This window comes from Macaca fascicularis, chromosome 9 (genome assembly GCF_037993035.2).
Source record: "Macaca fascicularis isolate 582-1 chromosome 9, T2T-MFA8v1.1".
Classification (NCBI taxonomy): domain Eukaryota; kingdom Metazoa; phylum Chordata; class Mammalia; order Primates; family Cercopithecidae; genus Macaca; species Macaca fascicularis.
This window is the reverse complement of record NC_088383.1, coordinates 78,256,177-78,281,897: the sequence shown is the minus strand read 5'-3', so window position 1 is coordinate 78,281,897 and position 25,721 is coordinate 78,256,177. Positions and strand designations below refer to the sequence as shown.

Below are 25,721 nucleotides of genomic sequence, written 5' to 3'. Positions count from 1 at the left end.
CCTGGAAGGCAGAGGTTGCAGTGAGCCAAGATGGCACCGGCCTATGCGACAGAGCAAGACTCTGTCTCAAAAAAAAAAAAAAAAAAAGAATTTAGCACACATTTGAAAGATCACATTCAGATCTGATCAAATTCAGGCCCTCTCAACTATGCATTTATATAAACTTATTCATATAGTTCAGTCTCAGGTTGGGAAAATCCAAAATTGGGGGAAAACCCTCTGGTGATTCTCACCCTTGGTATCATGACCCATGGGAGTGTTGTGATCAGTTGTGAGGTCTGGGGGGGCGGGGGGCACTGGTTACTCATTAAGTTAAGGCATTAAAGCTGGTGAATGACTGACTTTATTGCAAATCAGGAGAAACACAAGATTACTGCTATAATAAATTCACTCTTACATGCTTTAGCAAAAATCAGTAAAAACAGAAAACATGGTAGCAATTAAAGTGAAAAAATTGGGGTCATTAAAGAATGTCTAACTGATTAGCTTGCAGTTTTTGAGATGGCTGAGAACTACCATCAGTGAGATCACCTTAAACAAACACTCTTAATGACGTGAAAAAGTCCCCATCCCTAAGTCACCTATAGGTGTTCAATATTGTAGATTTAACTGAATTTAAAGTTATGTTAAAACCCATTTTATTGAAGAGAAGAATTCCTTTTACAATATCATTCTCAAGTCATATATCAAGAAAAAGATTGAAATTACATTACTTTTTTTTTTAAATAGAAACAGGGTCTCGCTGTGTTGCCCAGGCTGGTCTTAAACTCCTAGGCTCAAACGATCCTCCTGCCTCATCCTGCCAAAGTGCTGGGATTACAGGCATGAGCCACCACACCCAGCTGAGATTACATTACTTTTAGTGTTTAATTTCACTACGACAGGAAGTAGCCTAATAAATACTGTTTTGTTTTTATTTTCTGGATTTGTCCTGATCTTTAGTCTTTGTACATGAGTACAACAATAAAGGAAATCACTTCTTAGATACATTAAAATTACTTCCAATCTTGCCCCCCACACATGAACTGTTTCCAGTTTGCTATTTTTAATGGCCCATGCTTATCTACATAGACATAGCATAACATTGCTAACATTTTATGGCCTACTGTCCTCTTTCTTTCTTAGTATTATATTATAAAATATTTTTTCTTTATTTCCACATAGTTATTGATTCATTTTAATGGCTGCAAAATCAGGTACTCATTTAAGTTCAAATGATTTAGCTTCACTCCTCAGAAATGTATTCCTCCTTCTCTTGATTGGTAGTCATAATCAAATGAAGAGACATTATTCTTTGTAGCTGGTTACTTACATTTCAAATACACTCATGAGTGGAGCCAAAACTCCATTAGTTCATTAGTCTGGAAGCATTATTAAATCTCCATTAAAATGTCTTCATTTTTCAATATTTATTTATTTATTTATTTATTTATTTATTTATTTATTTTTGTGGGGATGGAGTCTCACTCTGTCGCCCAGGCTGGAGTGCAGTGGTGCGATCTTGGCTCACTGCAACCTCTGCCTCCTGGGTTCAAGCGATTCTCCTTGCCTCAGCCTCCCGAGTAGCTGGGATTACAGGCATACGGCACCACACCCAGCTCATTTTTGTATTTTTAGTAGAGACAGGGTTTCACCATGTTGGCCAGGCTGGTATCGAACCCCTGACCTAAGGTGATCCGCCCACCTCGGCCTCCCAAAGTGTTAGGATTACAGGCGTGAGCCACTGTGCCTGGCCCATTTTTCAATTTTAAACATGAGGATTAAGTAGACTACTATGCACATTTGCTAATGGCAGTCCCTTACATTTCTTTTTACGCAGAAAATACTTGGTGATTAGAGACAGCAGCAGTCAGCGCACCTCTAGGCTGTCAGCGTGCCCTCTAAAACAACAGCTGCACCTCCTCTAATGTCAACCCTTCCAGCTGGACGAAGTGAAATTCCCAGCTCTCCTCCTCGTTGGGAACACTGAAACGCTAAAGAAAACAAACAAGTCAAATTAAGAGTATTTTCACCCTTTTAAATTAACAAAGCATAGTGAAAGACTTATTACAAATCTTAGAGTCCTCCCAGATCAGTTTCAAGAATAAACTCCTTCATCTGTTTATGGTACTGCCCACTCCCATCCCCATTCTCTTGCAGACTGAGAGAGCCACAAACTCAATTTGATCTACAAAACACACAGCTCCACATACTCCAGTCCTGAGCCTTTTCCTGGGCCACCTCCTCTACTAATTCCTGTAATGGCCCAGACACAACCCACTCATCGCTTCTTCCCCAGCTCTCTCTAGGAGTAAGCAAAGATGTTTGAAACAATAGAGGCAGGCCTATAACTCTAAGAAGATGAAGAAGGGTGGTCTCAGTCCTCCTGAGAAGGCCCCCATCTTCTCAGCGCTGAATAGGACAGAGGGAGTTCATTCACTCATAACATATTCAAGCAACCACGTGTGCCAGGCAGACAAAACAGGCACAGCCTCAATCTTCCAGGAGCTCAGTACTTAGGAGAATAATTAGACTCTCCAAGGAAAATGAATAGCCACCCTATTCTCTACAAATCAGGGTCACAGACTACTCCTTGGATGATCAGGGCAGTGCAGCCTCCATCGGCTGCCATCATTTTTCTTTGCCTCTAAGCAATACATTAATCACTAGGGGACTTGGTTCCAAAGTAATTTGTTTGATTCAATCCTGTGATGAGCAATAGCAGTAAGGAACCTTGGTGATCATCCAGTCTCAACCCATCACATTATAAATAACCTCTCTGGGCCAAAGTTATACAGCTAATTTTATTCAACAAACACTTATTGGGCAGTTACTGTGTCTGTGTCTGTACAGTCTCTGTATATAGGGGGAGACAGAGGTGAAGGATGTTTGGGGTGGAGGATCTTTAAGAGTGAAGGAATTTTAAAACCATGATGGGTGATACGTAACATTTTATTACATTTTCAAGGGGATAGTACATATGAGAAGGAACACTAGCTTTGAATTAGGCAAATAAAAAGAAATTGGTAAAGAGCTGTCCTACCATGCATTTCTTTCTTCCCCAGCTGCTGGGACCAGTAGCTGCTGAGAACAGCATGTGCAGACCCTCAAAAGAAGTGAAAAGTTAGGAGATAATCCCAAAGAAAACGGGCGATTTTGTGGTAAATTTCTAAGCAATTACAATCAATTATCCAGTTTGACTAAACCCTAGATCACCTAAATCATTATGTTGGCCAGGCCACCGCAGGGTATAGAATTATGAATGGAGATAGAAAGGAAGACATAGAATTTATGGATAAACTCTGCCAAATTATGTATCAAATGGTCTTACAGTTTCTTTTCTTTCCTTTTGTCTTTTTCTTTTATTTAATTTTTATTTATTTTATTTATTTTTTGAGACAGAGTCATGCTCTGTTGTCCAGCCTGGAGTGCAGTGGCACAATCATGGCTCACTGCAGTGTGGACATCCCATTCTCAAGGCATCCTCCTACCTTAGCCCCCCACAAGTTGCTGGAACTACAGGTGCATGTCACCATGCCTGGCTAATTTTTGTATTTTTTGTAGAGATGAGGTTTCGCCATGTTGCCCAGCCTGGTCTCAAATTCCTGATCTCAAGAGATCCATCTGCCTCAGCTTCCCAAAGTGCTGGGATTACAGGTATGAGCCACTGTAACTGGTCGTTACAGTTTCTTAAGGCTGAATTAGACTGCAGGTTTTAATTCTTGTCTTGTCTACCAGCTAATTGTTAGCCCTTGGTAGGAGAATCAAGGCCTTTGCATAATTTTTTTTTCTTTTCTTTTCTTTTTCTTTTTTTTTTTTTTTTTTTTTTTGAGATGGAGTCTTGCTCTGTCGCCCAGGCTGGAGTGCAGTGGCACAATCTTGGCTCACTGCAACCTCTGCCTCCCAGGCTGAAGTGATTCTCCTGCCTCAGCCTCCTGAGTAGCTGGGATTACAGGCATGCGCCGTCACGCCCAGCTGATTTTTGTATTTTTAGTTGGAGACAGGGTTTTACCATGTTGGCCAGGCTGTTCTTGAACTCCTGACCTCAAGTGATTCACCCATTTCAGCCTCCCAAAGGGCTGGGATTACAGGCATGAGCCACTGTGCCCAGCCTTGTATAAAAGTCTTTCTACATCTTTAATTTTTTTGTAGAGATGGGGTCTCCCTATGTTGCTCAGGCTGCTCTGAAACTCCTGGCCTCATGCAGTCCTCCCACCTCGGCCTCCCAAAGTGATGGGATTACAGGCATGAGCCACTGTACCTGGCCAAAAGGCTAAATTTTCCACCAAGCTAACATTCCTGAGCTTTTGGTGCCAAAAGAACTTCTTTTTTAGTGAGGTATTTTTTCATGTTTGTACTCTAGATTTAGATCAGAGATTAGATTTTAAAATGAAATAACAAAATATACAGCAATAACTGACAGAAAAATATTTTGCAGAGAAAAAGATGGGGAGGAAAAGCCTCTCATTTAGGAAAACCTATTAAGTGTTATGGGGCCGGGCATGGTGGCTCACGCCTGTAATCCCAGCACTTTCAGAGGCCGAGGCGGGTGGATCACCTGAGGCTAGGAGTTCGAGACCAGCCTGGCCAACATGGCAAAACCCTCTTTCTACTTAAATACAAAAAATTAGCCTGGCATGGTGGCAGGTGCCTGTAATCCCAGCTACTCGGGAGGCTGAGGCAGGAGAATCTCTTGAACCTGGGAGGCAGAGGGTGCAGAGAGTTGAGATCATGCCATTGCACTCCAGCCTGGGCAACAGAGAGAGAGTCCTTCTCAAAAAAAAAAAAAAAAAAAAAAGGTGTTATGGGATATTCAAGTAAGGCAACCAACCATCCTGGTTTGCACGAGACTGTTCTGGTTTTAGCACTGAAAGTTCCGTATCCTGAGAAACCCCTCAGTCCCAAGCAAACCCAGATGGTTGGTCATCAAAATCCAAGTCCAAGGGCCTTTACACTCTAGAAAAGCATTACTACAGAAAAAAAAAAAACAAAAAAAACTTGCACTCTGTGCCAATTAAAATCTTTGTGAAGCAGCTATGCATGTGCAGATCTGCTCAGAACTTTTCTTCCATGGGGAAGCTGGACTGTTTGGATATTGTTGGGCATTTTCCTGAGTCTTTAAAAGTGCTTGTTTGCTGAGTTTTGAATTTCACGTGTTTTGTTCCTCACAGAGTGACTGAGCCATCCAGGCCCTGTCATCTTACCAGAACGGAGCCTTGAAGGCTCTGCCCAGCCTCCTGTGGCCCCTTCACCATCCCACCCACATCCTCCCACATCAAGCTTTCTCGTCCTTTGCAGTGCAGCCCACTGTTCCCAAAGAGGGTGAGAGTAGGAGTCATGACATTTCTCCCCATCTTTGACTCATCCCTCTGCTCCCAGGTGGCAGACAATCTAGAAGTGTTGGCTCAAGGAGCTAGTTTTGTTGTTAATATTAAAATAGCTAGTAGTTGGCTAGGTGCAGTGGCTCATGCCTGTAATCCCAGCACTTTGGAAGGCCAAGGAGGGACCATTTGAGGTCAGGAGTTCAGGACAATCCTGGCCAACATGGTGAAACCCTATCTCTACTAAAAATACAAAAATAGCCAGGTGTGGTGGCGGACGTCTGTAGTCCCAGCTACTCGGGAGACTGAGGCAGGAGAATCACTTGAACCTGGGAGGCCGAGGTTGCAGTGAGCTGAGATCGTGCCACTCCATTCCAGCCTGGGTGATGGAATGAGACCCTATCTCAAAAAAACAGAATACAATATAACAGCTAGTAGTTATTGGGCACTTACCATGTGCCAGGCACTGTGTTAAGCCTTTAACAGGCACTGTGTTGTTATACCCCTATCAGGTATTACATACAATTTATAGAGCAGGGAACTGAGAACTTTAAAAGTCAAGTCACTTGCCCAAGGTCAAGAGCTAGGAAGCTCGGAGTGTAAACCCAGGCTGCCTGACACTCAGGTTTAACCCTGCTATCTGCCTGCTCTATTTCACGTTTTTCATGTGAGACTTCAGTGAAGGGATGGTAGGAATGGGGAAAGATAGAGGAATAAGGCAGCTCAAAACCCAAGCCACCTGAAAGGTCACATGAAGTGCATTTAATAACTATGTGTGATCCTCCTCTTCCATTGTTTAACCCTCGCCTGGGCTCAAGTAAAAAGTACCTGTCACTGGGTCTTCAGCCACACCAACCCACGGTGCAAAATATCTGGAGTAAAAGTCAAACGACTGGCTCTGCCCACCAGGCTCTCCTTTAAGGGTAAGAATAAGCCCTTTCACCTTCCCTGTGTTTTCAACTTGCAGCAGATTCTCCGTGTTCACTTTCAGGTTCTCCAGAAATGACCTGGTTCATAAATGAGACGGATTAGGACAAACCCATTTCACAGCCCACTCACCACACAGATTCTGTAAAACAGGCCAGGCTGCAGCTTGCTCAAACAGCTCAGCAGGAAAGCAGGGAAGAACAAGTGGGAATGTCTTCCTACTGGGGAAAGAAACGCTCTGGCGGCGTAAATCATGGTTTGACTAGACACAGCACAGCCAGACCAAGGCAGAGCTATAAATCTGGGCACTCAGCCCTCCCCAAAGTGCTGATACGACCAAAAATCTTACCTGTTGTAAGTGTCACTGAGGCGGAGGAGGAGCTTTCGGGTATCTGGAGAATAACAGATGTCCTGGACCAGTGTGTTGCCTATGGCAGTCTGTGGAGACAGACCAAAAACTCCTCAGGGGCATGCCCTGGGCCAAGTCCTTGATCCCCTCAAATAGGAAATGACCTCTCATTGAACATCCACTGTGAGCCAAACACACCCATCGTCTCCAGTCCCCAAGAGTGTTAGTGCAGTTTCAGAGCTTAAGGTGTTCCCCAAGGATGGTCAGTCTCTTGGCTACCAAACAGGCCTCTGTGAGCCTCAAAACAGGCATTGCGGCCCGGTGCAGTGGCTCACACCTATAATCCCAGCACTTTGGGAGGCTGAGGTAGGTGGATCACCTGAGGTCAGGAGCTCGAGACCAGGCTGGCCAGCATGGCAAAACCCCATCTCTACTAAAATGCAAAAATTAGTCGGGCATGGTGGTGCACTCCTGTAATCCCAGCTACTTGGGAGGCTGAGGCAAGAGAATCACTTGAACCTGGTGAACCAAGAATCACTTGTGAGCCAAGAATCACTTGGCTGAGATCGCACCACTGCACTCCAGCCTGAGAGACAGAGTGAGACTCCGTCTCAAAAAAAAAAAAAAAAAAAAATAGGCATTGCTCACAAGTGCCTACTATGTGCCTCAATGCACAACTCCTTCAAGTAGGTATTCTCCCCACTGAGAAGGAGAAAGAGACTTAGAAAGGCCAAAGATCTCTCACACACACACACACACACACACACACACACACACACACACACACACACACACACATCTCTTGGCCCAGGTCTGAGAAGGTCAGAGAAAAAGCTCTAAATCCCTACTGTCCACCATCTTTAGAGATGGCCTCATGTCCACCTCTTAGAGCTATGAGGTTTAAATAAAATCATATATGTGGAGTATCTGCAGCAGCAATTAGAACATTCCACGTGGCAAGGACTCAGGGCTAGCAGTTTGATTGGAAGTAGGGACTAGAGGGCTCGTCTTACGCTGCTCTGCTTGGCAAGCACAACACTTTCACTAGATTGTATGTGACAGATCAATAACATAACCTGTTCTCAAGATACCCTGGTTCACTCTACCTGACTGCACATAATCTTGCTGAAATCCAGGAACATCATTTGTTTGTATGTTTGTTTGAGGGTGGCTTGGGGCATTGAGGGGGATTATGAGGAGATAACCCCTTCCCACACCACCAAGCCATCCTTTGGCACCAGCCCTAGCTGCCAGGCCCAGCAGATGGTAATTACATGGTAGTTGTATGGTAGTCACTAGGTGGCTTCAGGTTCTCTAATCTTTGTTAGAGGCCAAGACACTCCAGTTCCCACATCCAGAATTCCTTCTGCCTTGGGTGGTACTTGGGTTTTCTGCCTCTGTGACTATGGGCTGATCAACATCACTTCCTCAAGAAATGGGAACTCCTACAGCCAGATCCCATCTGTTCTCCAGAGCCTTAGTCTCTCGAACCCTGCCCTTATCTGCATGGGTTCATATGTTGATTTGAAAGTTTAAGGGTGGGCACGGTGGCTCACGCCTATAATCCCAGCACTGTGGGAGGCCGAGGCGGGCAGATCACCTGAGCTCAGGAGTTCAAGACCAGCCTGACCAACATGGAGACACCCCATCTCTACTAAAAATACAAAATTAGCCAGGCATGGTGATGCATGCCTGTAATCCCAGCTACTCGGGAGGCTGAGGCACGAGAACTGCTAGAACCCAGGAGGTGGAGGTTGTGGTGAGCCAAGATCACACCATTGCACTCCAACCTGGGCAACAAGAGCAAACTCCGTCTCAAAAAAAAAAAAAAGTTTAATTCTCGGCTGGGAATCTTACTGCCAGTTTCTAGGGAAGAACACAAAATGACAATACTTACAACCCTTTGTTATCCCATTTAATAAATGCTGACTGAGGATAAGTTAAGTTCTTTCTACCATGAACAAGGTCTACCATTATAAGGTTTTTTCCACTTTCTTACCAGTATGTTTAAAGCAGTTTGTTTTTAAATTTGTCTTGTCTCCAAAACTTTCATACCTGAACTAGCATGGCCATGCTCGGGACCCATTCCTCTCCTTCTAGCTAGAAAAGTACAGAAATTCAACATCCCTTAATTTCCCTAGAGGCTGGTCTCCTCCCAGAAACTTACATTTCCTTAAGACATCCCATTCTCTCTCTTCTTCACCACCTCCATTGGTTCTTTTGTGCCTTTCAGCCTGTCACATAACAGTGTCTCTTCCCTCCATCCTACCATGGGGCCAGCACTGACAATCAGGAGCCAAGGAAAACTGGTCAACCTTCTCACCAAATAGACTGAATATTAAAATTCAAACCTGAAACACTGTAACATTTATATTGGTAGAATGCCTATCTTTAGGGATCAAATGGTACCAAATCTTTGTGTGCAAACAACAACAAATAACTAGGTTCAGGTTTGATTCTTTTTACCAACCTTTATCAAGTCCTCTACTTCATGGAAGTCCTAGATGGGGGGGAAAAAAACAAAATTATTATAAAACAGGAGAGCTGTCAGTTGTACACGGCTTAGGGCAATAATCACAAAGAGCTGACCTGGGGGTACACTGGATAAAGAGGCAAGTCCAGGACAATGCCATCCTCTGCTTGTCTGGCCCTTAGTTCTCCACTCAGAGTGACAAACGTGAGTGTGCTATTCATGTTTTCTGGCCAAAATAGGAATCAAGAAATAGGAAATTAACTTTGTCATATATGTACATGTCCATTTCAAACACCTTTGCATTATCTTAGATTTTCTGGCAATGCCATCCTTTTCTATGATGGAGCGAGGTTTGGGTTGCTGGGGTCTAGAATGGAGAAAACTCTCACTAGATTCTAACTTGAGAACCAAGAACAAAACTGATTGGATATGGCGTCATACTTCAAGTCTTCAGATCCCAGCTCTTTACTGCTTACTGTGCCCTTACTAACTTAGCCTCCTTTTTTAATTTTCTTTTTTTTTTTTTTGAGACGGAGTCTCGCTCTGTCGCCCAGGCTGGAGTGCAGTGGCCGGATCTCAGCTCACTGCAAGCTCCGCCTCCCGGGTTTACGCCATTCTCCTGCCTCAGCCTCCCGAGTAGTTGGGACTACAAGCGCCCGCCACCTCGCCCGGCTAGTTTTTGTAGTTTTTAGTAGAGACGGGGTTTCACCGTGTTAGCCAGGATGGTCTCGATCTCCTGACCTCGTGATCCGCCCGTCTCGGCCTCCCAAAGTGCTGGGATTACAGGCTTGAGCCACTGCGCCCGGCCCTTTTTTTATTTTCTTGAGACAGGGTCTCACTGTGTTGCCCAGGCTGGAGTACAGTGGCGCGATCTCAGCTCACTGTACCCTCTGCCTCCCATGTTCAAGTGATTCTCCCACCTCAGCTTCCCAAGAAGCTGGAATTACAGGTGTGCACCATCACACCCAGCTAATTTTTGTATTTTTAGTAGAGACGAGGTTTTATCATGTTGGTCAGGCTGGTCTCAAACTCCTGACCACAAGTGATCCACCTGCCTCAGCCTCCCAAAGTGCTTAGATTATAGGCATGAGCCATCACACCTGGCCAGCCTCCTTAAATCTCGGTTTCCTCATCTATAAAATGAGGTTAATACATTAAACCTACCTTTTATAATGTTTTCTCTTTCTTTGAGGAACTGTCTCACTCTGTTGCCCAGGCTGGGGACTGGCTCACTGCAGCCTTAACCTCCTGAGCTCAAGCAATCCTCAGCTTCCCGAGTAGCTGGGACTACAGGCATGAGCCATAATGCCTGGATAATTGTTAAATATTTTGTAAAGACAGGGTCTCACTATGTTGCCCAGGCTGGTCTCTAAGTTCTAGACTGAAGAGATCCTCCTGCCTTGGCTCCCAAAGTGTTGGGATTACAGGCATGAACCACTGCACCTAGTCTAAAATGTTTCTAATACAGATTTTAAAATATCCTGCAGCAACAACCATAGAGTCATAACCTGTTCTAGTCTAAGATATGCCAAGGGAATAACAAAACATTTAAGTTGTAAATATCAGTCTTATATGAAATAAATGTGGTTTATCCTAAATAAACCAAACTTTTTACACAGCAATGTGATTTAAAGAATGCACCACAAATACTGCCATCCCCTGTTACTGATGCAGCTTGGGCTACTTATCAGTGTGTGTAACATTTTTAGTGAAAACAAAGAATGGTGACCTAATTCTTTTCTCTCTCTTAATATTTCTGTAAAACTTAAATCACATGTCAAAGGTGAAGAACTTTGACTTATTAACTTTCATTGAGCATAAAATTGACATTTGGAAACACAAAGCTTAATTTTTCTCATTATGATCGATATAAGACATTACTATTTACAAAGCATTTTTTCATATCTTATCTAACCTTAAGACTGCCCTATGGGGGGTTCCAGGGTGTTATTATTCCAAACCTCAGCATCAAACCAACCCATGTGGAGTCCAGTTTTCAAAAGACACTCAATCTTGCTTTGGGAGGTCGAGGCAGGTGGTTCACCTGAAGTCAGGAGTTTGAGACCAGCCTGGCCAACATGGTGAAACCCCATCTCTATTAAAAATACAAAAATTAGCCAGGCGTGGTGGTAGGCGCCTGTAATCCCAGCTACTTGGGAGGCTGAGGCAGGAGAATCGCTTAAACACAGGAGGCAGAGGTTGCAGTGAGTCAAGATCTTGCCATTGCACTCCAGCCTGGGTTACAAGAGCAAAACTCCATCTCAAAAAAGACAAAAACAAAAAAACAAAAGACACTCAATTTAATTTCAGTAAATCTTATTTTTCAAGACTCAATTCCTAAACATTTCAGAATGTCTGCTTGCCTTTGCATGTGTCCCCTATCCACAGATACCAAAATCATCTTTTTGAAATGTATATTGAATTATATTATATGGCCTCTCAACTTTATCCCTGCCAATCATATAGACAGGTCCCAGGGGCTTTGTACTTGCTAGCCTCTGCCTGGGATGCTCCTCCTCTCACTCTAGCTCATCCCACAGATGCTTCATCTTATCCTTTAGCCCAAAGTTCCCCTTCTCTAGTGGGTGCTGATCCAGATTCTATGTCTGACCCATGGCCTCAGGACTGGGACTCCATGAGGCAAGGAAGTACCATAGGGTACAAAATGTAAGGAGGCACCTGCTCTCAGCTGCAACCTGGGGCCTTGCTGGCTCTGCCTACACCCGGCCCTGACCCTGCTTGCCCAGAGTGCTGGCGGCCTACAGCTCTCAACTGAGTCACTCTCTTGGAGTTACCTTTGGCTGAGTAGAGCTACCTTGCCCAAAGTCATACATCTTTTCCAGGTTTTGGGGACTGGTCCATGGAGGATAAAAAGGCCTGAATCTCTGCCTCTACTTGGAACTATACTACTTGAAAAAATGTCCAGCTTTAGAGCTCCCCATGGATTTGGCCTAGGCCTTTCTTTGTTGCTACTACTCTGCAGTTCAATTTCTCCCTCTATTCAATCCTGCTTTCTTTTTTTTCTTTTCCTTGAGGCGGAGTCTTGCCCTGTCGCCCAGGCTGGAGTGCAATGGCACAATCTCAGCTCACTGCAACCGCCGCCTTCCAGATTCAAGCGATTCTCCTGCCTCAGCCTCCTGAGTAGCTGGGACTACAGGCATGCGCCACCACACTTGGCTAATTTTTGTATTTTTAGTAGAGACGGGGTTTTGCCCAACCCCCACAGTGACCTTCTGTCGTATTATCCTGTTTCTTTCCTTGTTTCCATTTCCGTTTGCTGTCTATGCTTGTTTCTGGCTGCTTCCACCTCCTGTTTTAGGGCATTTCCCAGGAATCTCTCCTCTGTCCCATCCCCACAAGGCCCTGATCTTTGTCCATTAAACTAAATGCAGCTAAGATAGAAACTGGCAGAATTAAGGTGCTGCAACTCCTCTTAAGGTGAATGTATATATACAGTGGGGGCCCAGGAATCTTTAAAATTCAGAGCAAAGAAGCTCTTATTGGCTGGGCGTGGTGGCTCATGCCTGTAATCCCAGCACTTTGGGAGGCCAAGGTGGGTGGATCAATTGAGCTCAGGAATTTGAGGTCAGCCTGGGCAACACAGCAAAACCCCGTCTCTACCAAAAATACAAAAATTAGCCAGGTGTGGTGGTGTGCACCTGTGGTCCCAGTTACTTTGGAGGTTGAAGTGGGAGGATGGCTTGAGCCCAGGAGTCAGAGGTTGCAGTGAACTGACATCCCAACGCTGCACTCCAGCGTGGGCAACCGAGCCAGGCCCCATCTCAAAAAAAAAAAAGAAAGTTTATTGAAGAATCTCTTACTGTGAAATGAATTTCAATGTGGGAGGGGAAATAATTGGAGTGAAATGTTCCTGTTGGTCCCCAATCTCATATCGTATGAGATGACAATTCTGCCCATGCAAGCTTCACAAAGACCAGAGATCTCCGGTTTAAAAAATAGCATTCTGACTGCAGCTTTCCAGTGATGGTGGGCACATACTCAGAAAGGTAAAAGTGCTATTGAAGGTCGCTAGTTTTGTTTCTGCATTACGAATAGCATGAAGTAAACTCTGCAAAGTCTTTATACCAGTCACTTTGGACCATCAGAATAAGTCTGTGTGAGAACTTAAAAAAAAAAAAAGCCATTTGCTAAGTGTTAGATTCATTAAAGAAAATCACATTACTTATTTTGTAAAACAGCACAGCTGCAGAAGCCAGGGTGGCGTGGCCACAGAGCGGAACCTCACTTGCCGGTGTAAACCATCTTAGTCCAAAGCAGGAACCTGAGGGTAGGAAAAGCCAAAGAGAGATGAGATCATTCCCATGTAAGCAGGTCACAGATTTCTCATCTTCTTCTTTCCTAAATATTTCTCTAGAATGATGAATAGCCAAAACATGTTGTAAAAGGAGGAATGATGGCTAGGCAAGCATCGTAGGGCTCCCCAGTGCTAGATCTGGAATGGAAACATTCAGGTTCACCAACACCCTCTCCCCCAGATGAACTGAAAACCAAATCAGAATCTCCCGCTCTATCTACTGTCTGCATGCAAATAATAAGGGGGCATTTTCCTTAAAGATCATCCCCCCACCTAAAAATAATTTCTGGTGTCATTCAAGAATGATTGTAAAGCGGTGGCTCACGCCTATAATCCCAGCACTTTGGGAGGCTGAGGCACAATTCCTTGAATCCAGGAAGTGGAGGTTGCAGTGAGCCAAGATCATGCCACTGCCCTCCAGCCTGGGCGACAGAGCAGTTCTTTAAAAAAAAAAAAAAAAAAAAAGCATATTTACTTTGTGCAAAGTTGTCTGTCGGGTGCAGTTTTCGGATAAAAGCAGTTTCAGAGAGGTTCATCTCCCTTGCAATTTTCTGATGCATGTCTTCTTCCAATTCCTTAATTAGAAACATAAGATCATTGAGGTTTCAGTAACACAGATCAGACTTCCTTTGGACAACAACTACCATTAATTTAAAAGCAGTTTATTAATAATAAAAGTTATATGCTTAAAAGGAAATAATTACCAAGGAATTCAAGACACTTTTATAAAGATTGGTTCTCAGAAACCCATGTTTGCAGTACCCTGTGAAGAAGAGTTATAAATGTACAAGCTGGAATAGACTGTGAAAAACTGGCTGGCCTGGCCTGTCTTTTGTCACATTAAGATCTAGTCTAGCTGACAGAGTGTGCTCTCTTCTAAAAACAAACGCCATGCAAGGAAGTACCCCAATCTCCCTTGCTTTGTTGGTGAAAAAGAGGTTTAGCACTCACTCTGGGCAGGCTGGACCACTCCTCCCCCGTCTTTGCATGGTTTACTCCCTTTCGTGGGAAGGGCTTCAGGCCAGGGGTCACCTCCTCCAGTAAGCCTTCCCAGACCACTGTGCTTAAGGTGTTGTCTCCTCACCAGTGCTTAGATGTCCTGAAATTGCCTGGTATGCCCTTTATCGTCTGGCCTCCCCACCTCTGATTCTAAGTTCTGTTGGAGTACGGACTGTGCTGTCTTGCTTTGTCCGGACCTGGAACAATGCCTGGTATTCACCCCAGCACAGTAGGAGGTCAACAAACATTTGTTGAAAAACTAAGTACATTATTTCACTTAATCTCATTTTTAAAACCCTCAATGTAAATATTTTTATACCCTTACAAATGAAGAAATTAAACAGAGAGATCATATAATATCCTAAGACCACAATATACCTAATAAACACTACAGTGATTAAGAATGAGAGCTTAGTTAGGCGTGGTGGCTCACGCCTGTAATCCCAGCACTTTGGGAGGCTGAGGAGGGAGGATAGCTTGAGTCCAGGAGTTCAAGACCAGCCTGGGTAACATAGTAAGACCCTGTCTCTGTAAAAAAGATAAAAAAAAAAAAAAAGAGCAAGGGCTTTAGCTGGGCATGGTGGCTTATGCCTGTAATCCCAGCACTTTGGGAGGCCAAGGCAGGAAGATTGCTTGAGACTAGGAGTTCAAGACCACCCCCCAGTCTCTATAAAAAATAAAAATAAAAAATTTAGCCGGGCATGGTGGTGCTTGCCTATGGTCCAGGCTACGTGGGAGGCTGAGGTGGGAGGATCACTTGAGCCCAGAAGTCAAGGCTGCAGTGAGCCATGATTGTGCCACTGCATTCCAGCCTGGGTGACAGAGCAAGATCCTGTCTCAAAAACAAAAAAGAAAAGAAAAAGAAAAAGAATGAGGGCTTTGCAAATGTGGACAATAGTAACAACTGGCCAGGCACATGCCTATAATCCCAGCACTTTGGGAGGCCAAGGAGAGTGGATTGCTTGAGCCTAGGAGTTGAAGACCAGCCTGCGCAACATCATGAGAACCTGACTCTAAAAAAATATTTTTTACATAGTAACAACTAGTGAATCTAGGGGAAGGGAATATGCATGTTCACTGTACCATTCTTGAAACTTTTCTGTAGGTTTTTAATTTTTCAAAATAAAATGTTTTAAAAAATTATGTGGGTTTGAAAACAGAATTGAATTTCTATCCTGGGTGAGGCCCTAGTAGCAGTGTAAAAGTGGGCAAGTCATTTAATCTTATGGCCTCAGTTTCCACACCTTTAAGATGGGAATAATAGCACTTAAGTCAAGGTTTATTGTGAAGATATATACATGCATACAAACACACACACACACACACATTCCTCAACTCAAGAAAAAAGTGGGCCGGGCGCGGTGGCTCAAGCCTGTAATCCCAGCACTTTGGGAGGCCGAGGCGGGCGGATCACAAGGTCAGGAGATCGAGACCACAGTGAAACCCCGTCTCTACTAAAAATACAAAAAATTAGCCGGGCGCGGTGGCGGGCGCCTGTAGTCCCAGCTACTCAGGAGGCTGAGGCAGGAGAATGGCGGGAACCCGGGAGGCGGAGCTTGCAGTGAGCCGAGATCGTGCCACTGCACTCCAGCCTGGGCAACAGCGTGAGACTCCGTCTCAAAAAAAAAAAAAAAAGAAAAAAGTGGACCCAGCTGGGAGCGTCGGCTCACGCCTGTAATCCCAGCTCCTTAGGAGGCCAAGGCAGGTAGATCACGAGGTCAGGAGTTCAAGACCAGCCTGGCCAACATGGAGAAACCCCGTCTCTACTAAAAATACAAAAAAATTGCCGAGAGTGGTAGCACGTGCCTGTAATCCCAGCTACTTGGGAGACTGAGGCAGAAGAGTTGCTTGAACCTGGGAGGCGGAGGTTGCAGTGAGCCGAGATCGCGCCACTGCACTCCAGCCTGGGTGACAAAGCGAGATTCCGTCTCAAAACAAAAACAAAAACAATAACAAAAAACAAAAGTGGACTTGAAATATGTTTTTGTTTTGAGAAGAAAAATCCATTTTTAATCAATAAAACGCTTACTAGTTAGATTTTGAATTTTAAAGAAGTTTCAAGACAACGCGTTTTTGTTTTGGTCAAATTTATTGCTCTTGATCTCCTGAAACTCTTTCTAACTGAAATCTACTAGTTAGATTTAGAATTTTAAAGAAGTTTCAAGACAAATGCATTTTTATTTTGGCCAGATTTATTGCTCTTGATCTCCTGAAACCCAGAAAAATTATAATTTTATATTAATAGATTCATAATTCACTTCTCTGAGTTATGCAAATTAAACACTCTTTGTCTTTGATTCAAAATCTTTTGAAACATGTTCCATATAATTGTATAGGGCATAAAACTGTGATTATTGTGAAAAATCAGTCATGATTTTAAAACTACCAGCTGACATAAAAATCCTAGCAGGGGCCAGGTGTGGTAGCTTATGCCTCTAATCCCAGCACTTTGGGAGGGCGAGGTGGGTGGATCACCTGGATCAGGAGTTAGAGACCAGCCTGGCCAACATGGTAAAACCCCATCACTACTAAAAATACAAAAATTAGCCAGGCGTGGTGGTGCACGCCTGTAATCCCAGCTACTCAGGAGGCTGAGGCAGTAGTCGCTTGAACCCGGGAGGCAGAGAATGCAGTGAGCCGAGATCTTGCCATTGCACTCCAGCCTGGTTAACAGAGCGAGACTCTGTCTGAAAAATCAATCAATCAATCAATCAATCATGGCAGGAAACATAATAAGCCCTCTTTTTTTTTTTTTTTTTTTTGAGACAGAGTCTCACTCTGTTGCCCCAGCTAGAGTACAGTGGCACTGTCTCAGCTCACTGCAACCTATGCTTCCTGGGTTCAAGTGATTCTCCCACCTTAGCCTCCTGAGTAGCTGGGACCACAGGTGCAGACCACCATGCCCGGCTAATTTTTTGTATTTTAGTAGAGATGGGGTTTCACCATGTTGCCCAGGCTGGTCTTGAACTCCTGAGCTCAGGCAATACGCCCATATAGGCCTCCCAAAGTGCTAGGATTACAGGTGTGCGCCTCTACGCCCCAGCTCACCCAGAGAGAGAGTGAAAGAAACAGAGAGAGAGAGAGAGAGAGAGAAAGAGAAATAACTCATTCCAGTGCCCAACACATAGTAGGTACTTGATACATGTTAGCTTTTTATTTGAGTGGCTCAAAGTCATGCTTTAACCAGCCATACTACATGGCCTGCCCATCACAAAGACAAACGATTATTAACCCTTTAACATGCTACAGACAGGGAAAACCAATGTCTAGCAGAGAAAATGGACCCCCAAAAGGTTTCTAAGACAGAACAGCAATCAACCAACTAATGAGTGCTGTGTGGGCCAGGAGCATGGCAACACAACTAAGGGGATTTGTTAGAAATGCAGAGTCCAAGGCCCCCCATCTTGGGCCTCTGACCTTCTGAATCAGTATCTCCATTTTTACAAGCTCCCCAGGTGATCGTGTACACATTAAAGTTTGAGAAACCCTCGTGTATAAGCCATGGATCTAGCATCTAGGTGGGGAGTCAAGACAGCCACAGACAGCAACTGTGAACAATACTAGAGAATATGTAATTGAGACACATAGATTTTCACAATAAATACTCTAAAACTTTAAAGATAAGGCCTTGTGGTGAACTTAGAAAAGAGGGGAGATTTCAGTGATTTGGACAGAAAAGTGTGTGCAAAGGGCTTTGTATTAGGATAGCTTCTTAGGCAAGTTTCTTGATCTCACTTCTGTTCTCTCTCTTTCTTTTTTTTTTTGAGAGGAAATCTCGCTCTGTCACCCAGGCTGGAGCGCAGTGGTGCGATCCAGCTCACTGCAAGCTCCGCCTCCCAGGTTCAAGTGATTCTCCTGCCTCAGCATCCTGAGTAGCTGGGATTACAAGTGCGTGCCACCACACCCAGCTGATTTTTGTATTTTTATTAGAGATGGGATTTCACCATGTTGGCCAGGCTGGTCTCAAACTCCTGACCTCAGGTGATCCGCCCACCTCGGCCTCCCAAAGTGCTGAGATTACAGGCATGAGCCACTGCACCCGCCTGTTCTCTTGTTAAATCAGAGATTAAACTTTAACATAACGGACACTCTAGAATTCTAGAAATAGGATGATGAAAATGTGGTGGGATGAGTACCTGTCCCACCTGTGGGCACCTATGGGCCTGGATAAGTGAGAAATCCCACCTAAGTAGAGGAGTAGAGGGGGCCGCTGGAAAGTCCCAGTCAACAAGACAACAATGTTAACAACTGAACTCAAGCACTTCCCATGGCCTGTTGAATGTTTTCTGTGGAAACTGGTCCAGATGCCCATGCACACGACACCTGATAGAAACTGGGAGGTATTTTAGCCCCTTAGTGCAGAGTCTGCAATCACAGGTCTCAGTGGTAATCGAAAAGTGATCAAGAAAAGCCTTTGCTGGCCTTCCTGGACTTGCCTTCTTGCCTGCAGAAACCTAAAGTGCCTGCTAGTCCTTCCTCTATCTGATCTGGCCAAATTTCCCATCTTTGTCCTTACTTTCTTTGTCTATAGCTCCCTGTGACCTTTAGGATAAGTCTTTAAAAGTATTAAAACATCTACGTTGTAGTGAAGCTCACCATCTATTGGTAATAGATTTCTTTGCAAATGGGCCCTTTCACACATTAGCTAGGATGCAAACTCCACTGCCCACCAGCTCTTTAATCCTCTCTACCTTGGTATACTGCGTTTCTTGCAATTTGAATTTATATAACTGTAACTTCTATTTCAGGACAATGAAAAATGCACCTGCTATTTGCCTGAGGGACCACAGACACGTGGAAAGTTTAACAGTAGCGGCCCACAACATGTACCACTGGCAGCTGGACTTTCACTGAATTCCTACACTGCAACCAAAGGTCAAGACAATGGTGAATCATGGAGAGACTTCAACTTTGAAAGCTTTACAAACAAAAGAGAGAGGATGCGTTCGTTCAAAATATTGGCTTTTCTTTCCAACAATTTTTCCATTTTACACTAGAAGCTTCTTTTCAAACACTGCACAAAACAGTCGCAAACCAACAGTTATGAATTCCCTTGCTTTAATATCCATTTCCCTTTGGCCGTCTCATGTGAATCAAATTTCCAACAGCAAAAACAGAGTGATGTTTGCCTTTCTGAGTTCCAGTGCACTGCTTTGGGATACTGAGGCTCCATCACCCTATGACCCACAAAGATGAATGATCAGAAAATCAGAGTAAAGGTTTAAAATACTCCCATCTTGTGGCAGTTTTGAAATATGGCAGCCTGAATATGACAGCCCTGACTTATCAGTCCTTATTGTTCATTTGTCCCTCTGCTGTAGACAAGATTCCAGTAAAGTCAACACACCTGGATGGAGAAAGTTCTAAAACCATCAAGGAAGTGGAAAACTTGTAAGCTAAAATCTACAAAACACTAAGCTGGGTGCAGTGGCTCTTGACCAAGCACTTTGGGAGGCTGAGGTAAGAGGATCCCCTGAGGCCAGAAGTTAGAGACCAGCCTGGGCAACAGAGCAAGACCCTGTCTCTACAAAAAATAAAAATTAGCTGAGCGTGGTGATGCACACCTGTTGTCTCAGCTACTCAGGAGGCTGAGGCAGGAGGATAGCTTGAGCCCAGGAGTTCAAGGCTGCCGTGAGCTATAATCGTGCCACTGTACTCCAGTCTAGGGGAGAGAGCAATGTCCCGTCTCTGAAAAAAAAAAAAAAAATACAATTAAAAAGAAAAGCACCACTGGTTATTGCCAGCACAACCAGCAGCTAGTCATGGGTCCCTCTAGTTTTTTACCAGCTGTCATCATAATGTGTCTGTTTTCGTTTTTACATTGCTTCTACACATTTTCCATGCTTCTACAAGGTCTCTATTGTCAAACGGATTGTCAGGCATCTGAGGACACCATCAATTTTTTTAATTATTTATTTATTTATGTATTTATGTTTGAGACAGAGTCTCACTCTGTCACCCAGGCTGGAGTGCAGTGGTGCTTTCTCAGCTCACTGCAACCTCCGCCTCCCAGGTTCAAGTAATTCTACTGCCTCAGCCTCTGGAGTAGCTGGGACTTCAGGCATACATCACCACACCTGGCTAATTTTTGGCTGGTCTTTAACCTTGGCTAATTTGACAGGGTTTCACCATGTTGGCCAGGGTGGTCTCAAACTCCTGACCTCAGGTGATCTGCTTGCCTCAGCCTCCCAAAGTGCTGGGATTACAGGTGTGAGCCACAGCACCCAGACAATTTTTGTTAAATTTTTTTCAAATATTTGTTTTATGTTCCACTTAGACCTTAATCTGTTTTTGTTTTCACCTAATATATAGTGTTATATGCTTCTCATGTGAAAAATTTAAAAATTTAAAAATGTCAGCTGGGCATGGTGACTCACACCTGTAATCCCAGCACTTTGGGAGGCTGAGGTGGGAAGATTGCTTATCTCAAAAAAAATAAAAAATAAAAAAAGTTGAAAAACGGACTTGTCTTGAAAACAAACAAAAAATCCTTTAGAATATTATAGAAGCTCTTGAACTTTATTACTCAGAAGTTTTTACATTACTTTTAGTAGTCTTTTATCAAATGTTCAAAAAGCTCAAAGCACCATGACCTACCTAGTCTTTAGTCTATCCAGCAGGTTTTCCTGTGGTTAGTCTCATCCTGGTCAAATTTTGAATAATTTAAAACAAAGCTACAAAAAAAAAAAATTTCTCTGAAGCCCTGCACTTAAAATCTGAAGTGTTTTTACCTCATAAAACCTAACATTATTCCATTCTCTGAGTCCTGGTACCTTTGTACCTGGTACCTTCAGGTCTTTTAGCCTCTGTGGTGACTACTGAATAATGATCAGTTTACATGCCCATTTTCCGCACTAGACTCTGAGCACCTCAAGGGCGGGTGCACTTGTTAACCTTTGTACCTCTGGCTCCTAGCCCAGAGCCTGGCTGAATGAATTGTGGTCAATATTATAAGGTTTAGCGTCTATTTATCTCTGACATTTTCCTGTGGCCACCTGTATTCTCTCCACCATCTCAGGACAACGAACCCAAGGGCAGACACCACCATTTATACTTCTATTATAATTTTTATTGATTATGAATTAGGAAAAGTGCTACCTTCGCCTCCAGGAGGACAAGATTCTCACATCCAAAGAGCGGAAAAGCATGACTAAGAGGCCTAGCAAACTAATCTTTAGATACCTATTCAGGTGTCCCTGACAGGCCATGAAATTATCCTGGTCTCACAGGCCCAAAAGCCTCAAAAGAAGTGAATTGGAAAACTTTTTAGAGAGCGTCCCCAAATCATGGACTTCCTTATCTTCTTTTTCCTTCTTCCATTCATACTAAAGCATGTTGTTTTAAACTACAAGTTCTTTGCTTAAATTTTTATTTCCTAGTTTTTCCAAATATATAATTAACATACAAAATATGTTTTAATGGAGACATAGGTAGAAAGAGAGAGGAAAAAAGAAAGAAAGAGAGAGAGAGAGATCAATCCTATAAATCTGATGTTTGGTGAATTTACTGGAAATAAAAGGAGTAAGTTGGAGAATAATCCAATTCTTGTTATCTGATAAAAATGGAATATATTCTATTCAATATAAACTACTGTCAAAACTCTTCAAGGATATTACATGGGGACATGGGGCAAGTGTATTAAGACTTTTGACAAGCAGTTATAGTCAATTCCACAATTCCTTGACAGGAAGTTGTGTCTGCCAGATTGTTTCTGAAGAAAAGTCATGATTTGGAATGTGGTTAATTGTTTTCATATTAATCTTCCCAAGCTCTTGTAATAATGGACAAAGTTTATTAACTTTATTACCTTCTGCATTTTGTGGAGAGAAAACACCAGCTCAAGTCTGCATAATGAATGTAGAGTTAAGGTAAGACAAGGACTCTTGGATGGCCATCTTACTGCTCCACTTGAGGGAGAAGTGTGAAAAGGAGTCAATTAATAATATTCCACCAGGTGCAGTGGCTCAGGCCTGTAATCTGAGCACTTAGGAAGGCCAAGATGGGAGAATCACTTGAATCCAGGAGTTTGAGACCAGCCTGGTCAACATACCGAGACCCCATTTCTGTTTTATAAAAAAAATTTTTTAAAAATTAAAAAACACAACAACAGCAATAAGAAAACAATGTTCACCTCAGCAGTCCTTTTTTTTTTTTTTCTTTTTTCTCAGAGACAGGGTCTCACTGTGTTGGCCAGGTTGGTCTCAAACTCCTGGCCCCAAGCAATCCTCCTGCCTCAGCCTCCCAAAGTACTAGGATTATAGGCAAGAGCCACCGTACCCAGCCCAGTTCTCCATCATGATTGCACACTGGAATCACTTGGGAAACTTTAAAAAAACACTGCTGGCTGGGCACAGTGCTCATGCCTGTAATCCCAGCACTTTGGGAGGCTGAGGTGGGTGGATCATCTGAGGTCAGGAGTTCAAGACCAGCCTGGCCAACATAATGAAACCCCATCTCTATTAAAAATACAAAAAATTAGCTGTGCATGGTGGCGGGCACCTATAATCTCAGCTACTCGGGAGGCTAAGGCAAGAGAATCATTTGAACCTGGGAGGCAGATGTTGCAGTAAGCTCAGATCACGCCATTGCACTCCAGCCTGGGCAACAAGAGCAGAACTCCATCTCAAAAACAAAACAAAACAAAACAAAACAAAACAAAACAAAACAAAACACTGCTGCCCCCCACTCCCAGAGTCTGCTGTAATTGGTCTAGAAGACAGCATTTTCAAAGTTCCTTGGGTGATTTTCATGTATAGCCAGGTTGAGATTCACTGTCCTTGAAGGCCCCAACACACACTTTGCCCAACTTAATATGACTTATTTAAGATCATCAATTGCTAACTGTCCTCTTGAAGTAATTTTCAGATAATCTACTTCTGTGCTAACTGCTCTGAGTGAAAGGACACCTTACCTTGTTTCTTACTACTTAGGGACCAACACAAGGTCAATATTCCTTGACCTTGAGGGTCAATATTTAAATATTAACTATTAACAATATTTAACTATTTATTCCATTAATATTTATCTTTTTAACTATTCTATTAATATTTAACTATTCCATTAATATTTAACTATTCCATTAATATTTATCCTAATCAAAAAGCCACTTTAAAAATGAGTCTTTCAATAAGTTATTTATATATTATAGCTTAATTCCTTCTACCTCTCTACTTAACTACTTAATTCCTTGCAAAATGTCTCGTTTTCTTGATCCTGAAAAGAATTTCTAATTGCCTGAGCTATAGGTAAGGTTAAAGATACTCAGCTAGGATCTGTTATGCTAAATGTGAAATCGGCTATGTCTAGTCACACAGAACTCATCTAATTTCATTCTCAACACTTGGTGCTAACTAAATGAAAACCTGATGGCTAAAAGGTAGCTGTAGCTCTCCTTTTTTAAAATCGGCTCTAGTTCCTCTTTATCTGAATCTTCATTTCACTGGACGTACCTGAGGCATAGGCATTTTTATCAAATACTTTGGTCAAAATCAACCTGCATACATGAACATTACTGATATGATGGCAAAGCACACAAACCAAACTGGTAAACGAATAGGTGAAACCAGTCTTTTAAAATAAGTAATTGTTTCTACAGGAATCTAGAATTGCAGGTACTGTAATTCAAAACCAAGCACTTACATTTTCTAGGAGGCAAACAGCAGCAGGATTCCCACGAAATGCTCTTGCTGTGAATGCATCTGCTATGAAAATAGGAAGCTTCATTTTCCTTGCAAGCTGTTTTTGCAAGTTCTCAAAATTGCTGGTAGCCTGCTTTATGTCTTCTTCTTGGGAAAAAAAAAAATCAAAAAGTTAATGTTTTACTTGGTGTCCAGACGCAAAGAACAGTTCCCAGACACAAAGTCAAGCAATTATTCAAACATACTATATTTAAAGTCGTATAATCCCCTAACTTCTTTTTTTTTTGAGACAAAGTCTTTCTCTGTTGCCCAGGCAGGAGTGCCGTAGCACTGATCTCGGCTCACTGAAACCTCTGCCTCCCCGGTTCAAGCGATTTTCCTGCCTCAGCCTCTCGAGTAGCTGGAATTACAGGCACCCGCCACCACATCTGGCTAATTTCTGTGTTTTTAGTAGCATCAAGGTTTCACAGTGTAGGCCAGGCTGGTCTCAAACTCCTGACCTCAGGTGATCTGCCTTCCTCGGCCTCCAAAAGTGCTGAGATTACAGGCGTGAGTCACTGTGCCCAGCCAATCCCCTAACTTTTTAAAACCTCTAAAATGAAATTCATTTTAAAATACTGGCTAAATTGATTTTTTTCCCATATTTTGTACTGACTTTTCGTATTATACATAGAACTTAGCCGCACAATCATAGTCTTTCTTAGAGTAGCCAGAACTAGCTTAGGCTCTGTTTTTAATGAAGTCCATGAAACGTCCAAGAGGCATGTATGTTGCTTACAGTCTCCCAATGAATATTATTACCCTTTTTTAAAATAATGCATTTTTTAATTTTAAAATATGCTGATTATAATACACTTGGAAAATAAAGACCCATAAGTGCACAAATTAGCAATAACATTATGAATGCTCTGGATGTATAGCTTTTATCAGAATTTTTACCCACTTAACAGTAAATTGCCCCTCTGTATTCACAGGGGATAGATCCCAGGACCCCCTGAGGATACCATAGTCCCACAGATGCTCAAGTCCCTTATATAAAATAGCATAATTGGAGGGCCATTCCAATACAATTGGAAAATACTGTATAGCATGAGTATTTTCCAAAGACACCAAATGCTTCAAAAACATCATTTTAATGAGTTACAATATGTTTATGGATATGCTCTAAGTTGTCTACCCATATCCCTTTGGGTGAATATTTAAGTTGTTTCTAATTTTTCACTTATAAAGATAATGCAGTGATCAAACCTGCTGAATGTAAATTTTGTTCTGTGTTCCTGATTATTTTATATATATTCCTAAAAGTGAAATCCCTGGGTCAAAGCGTACAGATGTTTTAACTTAAACAGTTAAATTTATCTGCAGAAAAAGTATACCAATTTAGACAGTATATGAGAGTGTCTGACTAATTGCTAATCTGATAGTTTTTTGTTTTGTTTTGTTTTTTTGAGATGGAGTCTCGCTCTGTCGCCCAGGCTAGAGTGCAATGGCGCGATCTCCACTCACTGCAAGCTCCGCCTCCTCCCGGGTTAACGCCATTCTCCTGCCTCAGCCTCCCTAGAAGCTGGGAGTACAGGCGCCTGCCACCACGCCCAGCTAAATTTTTTTGTATTTTCAGTAGAGATGGGGTTTCACCGTGTTCGTCAGGATGGTCTCGATCTCCTGACCTCGTGATCCGCCCGCCTTGGCCTCCCAAAGTGCTGGGATCACAGGCGTGAGC

The 25,721-nt window shown here is 43.0% G+C and overlaps 1 protein-coding gene across 17 annotated transcripts in view; it reads right to left on the bottom strand.

Annotated features, from left to right (window-relative positions):
• Positions 1-325: 325 nt before the first annotated feature.
• The window catches only part of PBLD (phenazine biosynthesis like protein domain containing), a 46,015-nt gene continuing 20,619 nt past the window's right edge, over positions 326-25,721 (bottom strand). For 5 of the 17 annotated variants that reach the window (XM_005565706.4, XM_045362088.2, XM_005565704.4 and 2 more), the window contains exons 2-10: positions 24,003-24,145; positions 13,840-13,939; positions 13,233-13,331; positions 9,166-9,275; positions 9,047-9,076; positions 6,577-6,665; positions 6,129-6,307; positions 3,023-3,085; positions 326-1,973 (exon numbers count right to left, since the gene is read on the bottom strand). In XM_005565706.4, the coding sequence (XP_005565763.1) occupies positions 1,861-1,973; positions 3,023-3,085; positions 6,129-6,307; positions 6,577-6,665; positions 9,047-9,076; positions 9,166-9,275; positions 13,233-13,331; positions 13,840-13,939; positions 24,003-24,086 (867 nt within the window). In that variant the 5' untranslated portion in view covers positions 24,087-24,145 and the 3' untranslated portion in view covers positions 326-1,860. Of the gene's footprint in view, positions 1,974-3,022; positions 3,086-6,128; positions 6,308-6,576; positions 6,666-9,046; positions 9,077-9,165; positions 9,276-13,232; positions 13,332-13,839; positions 13,940-24,002; positions 24,149-25,721 lie in introns of all 17 variants that reach the window. The other 12 variants (XM_065521015.1, XM_045362086.2, XM_005565705.4 and 9 more) reach the window with 5 other exon arrangements.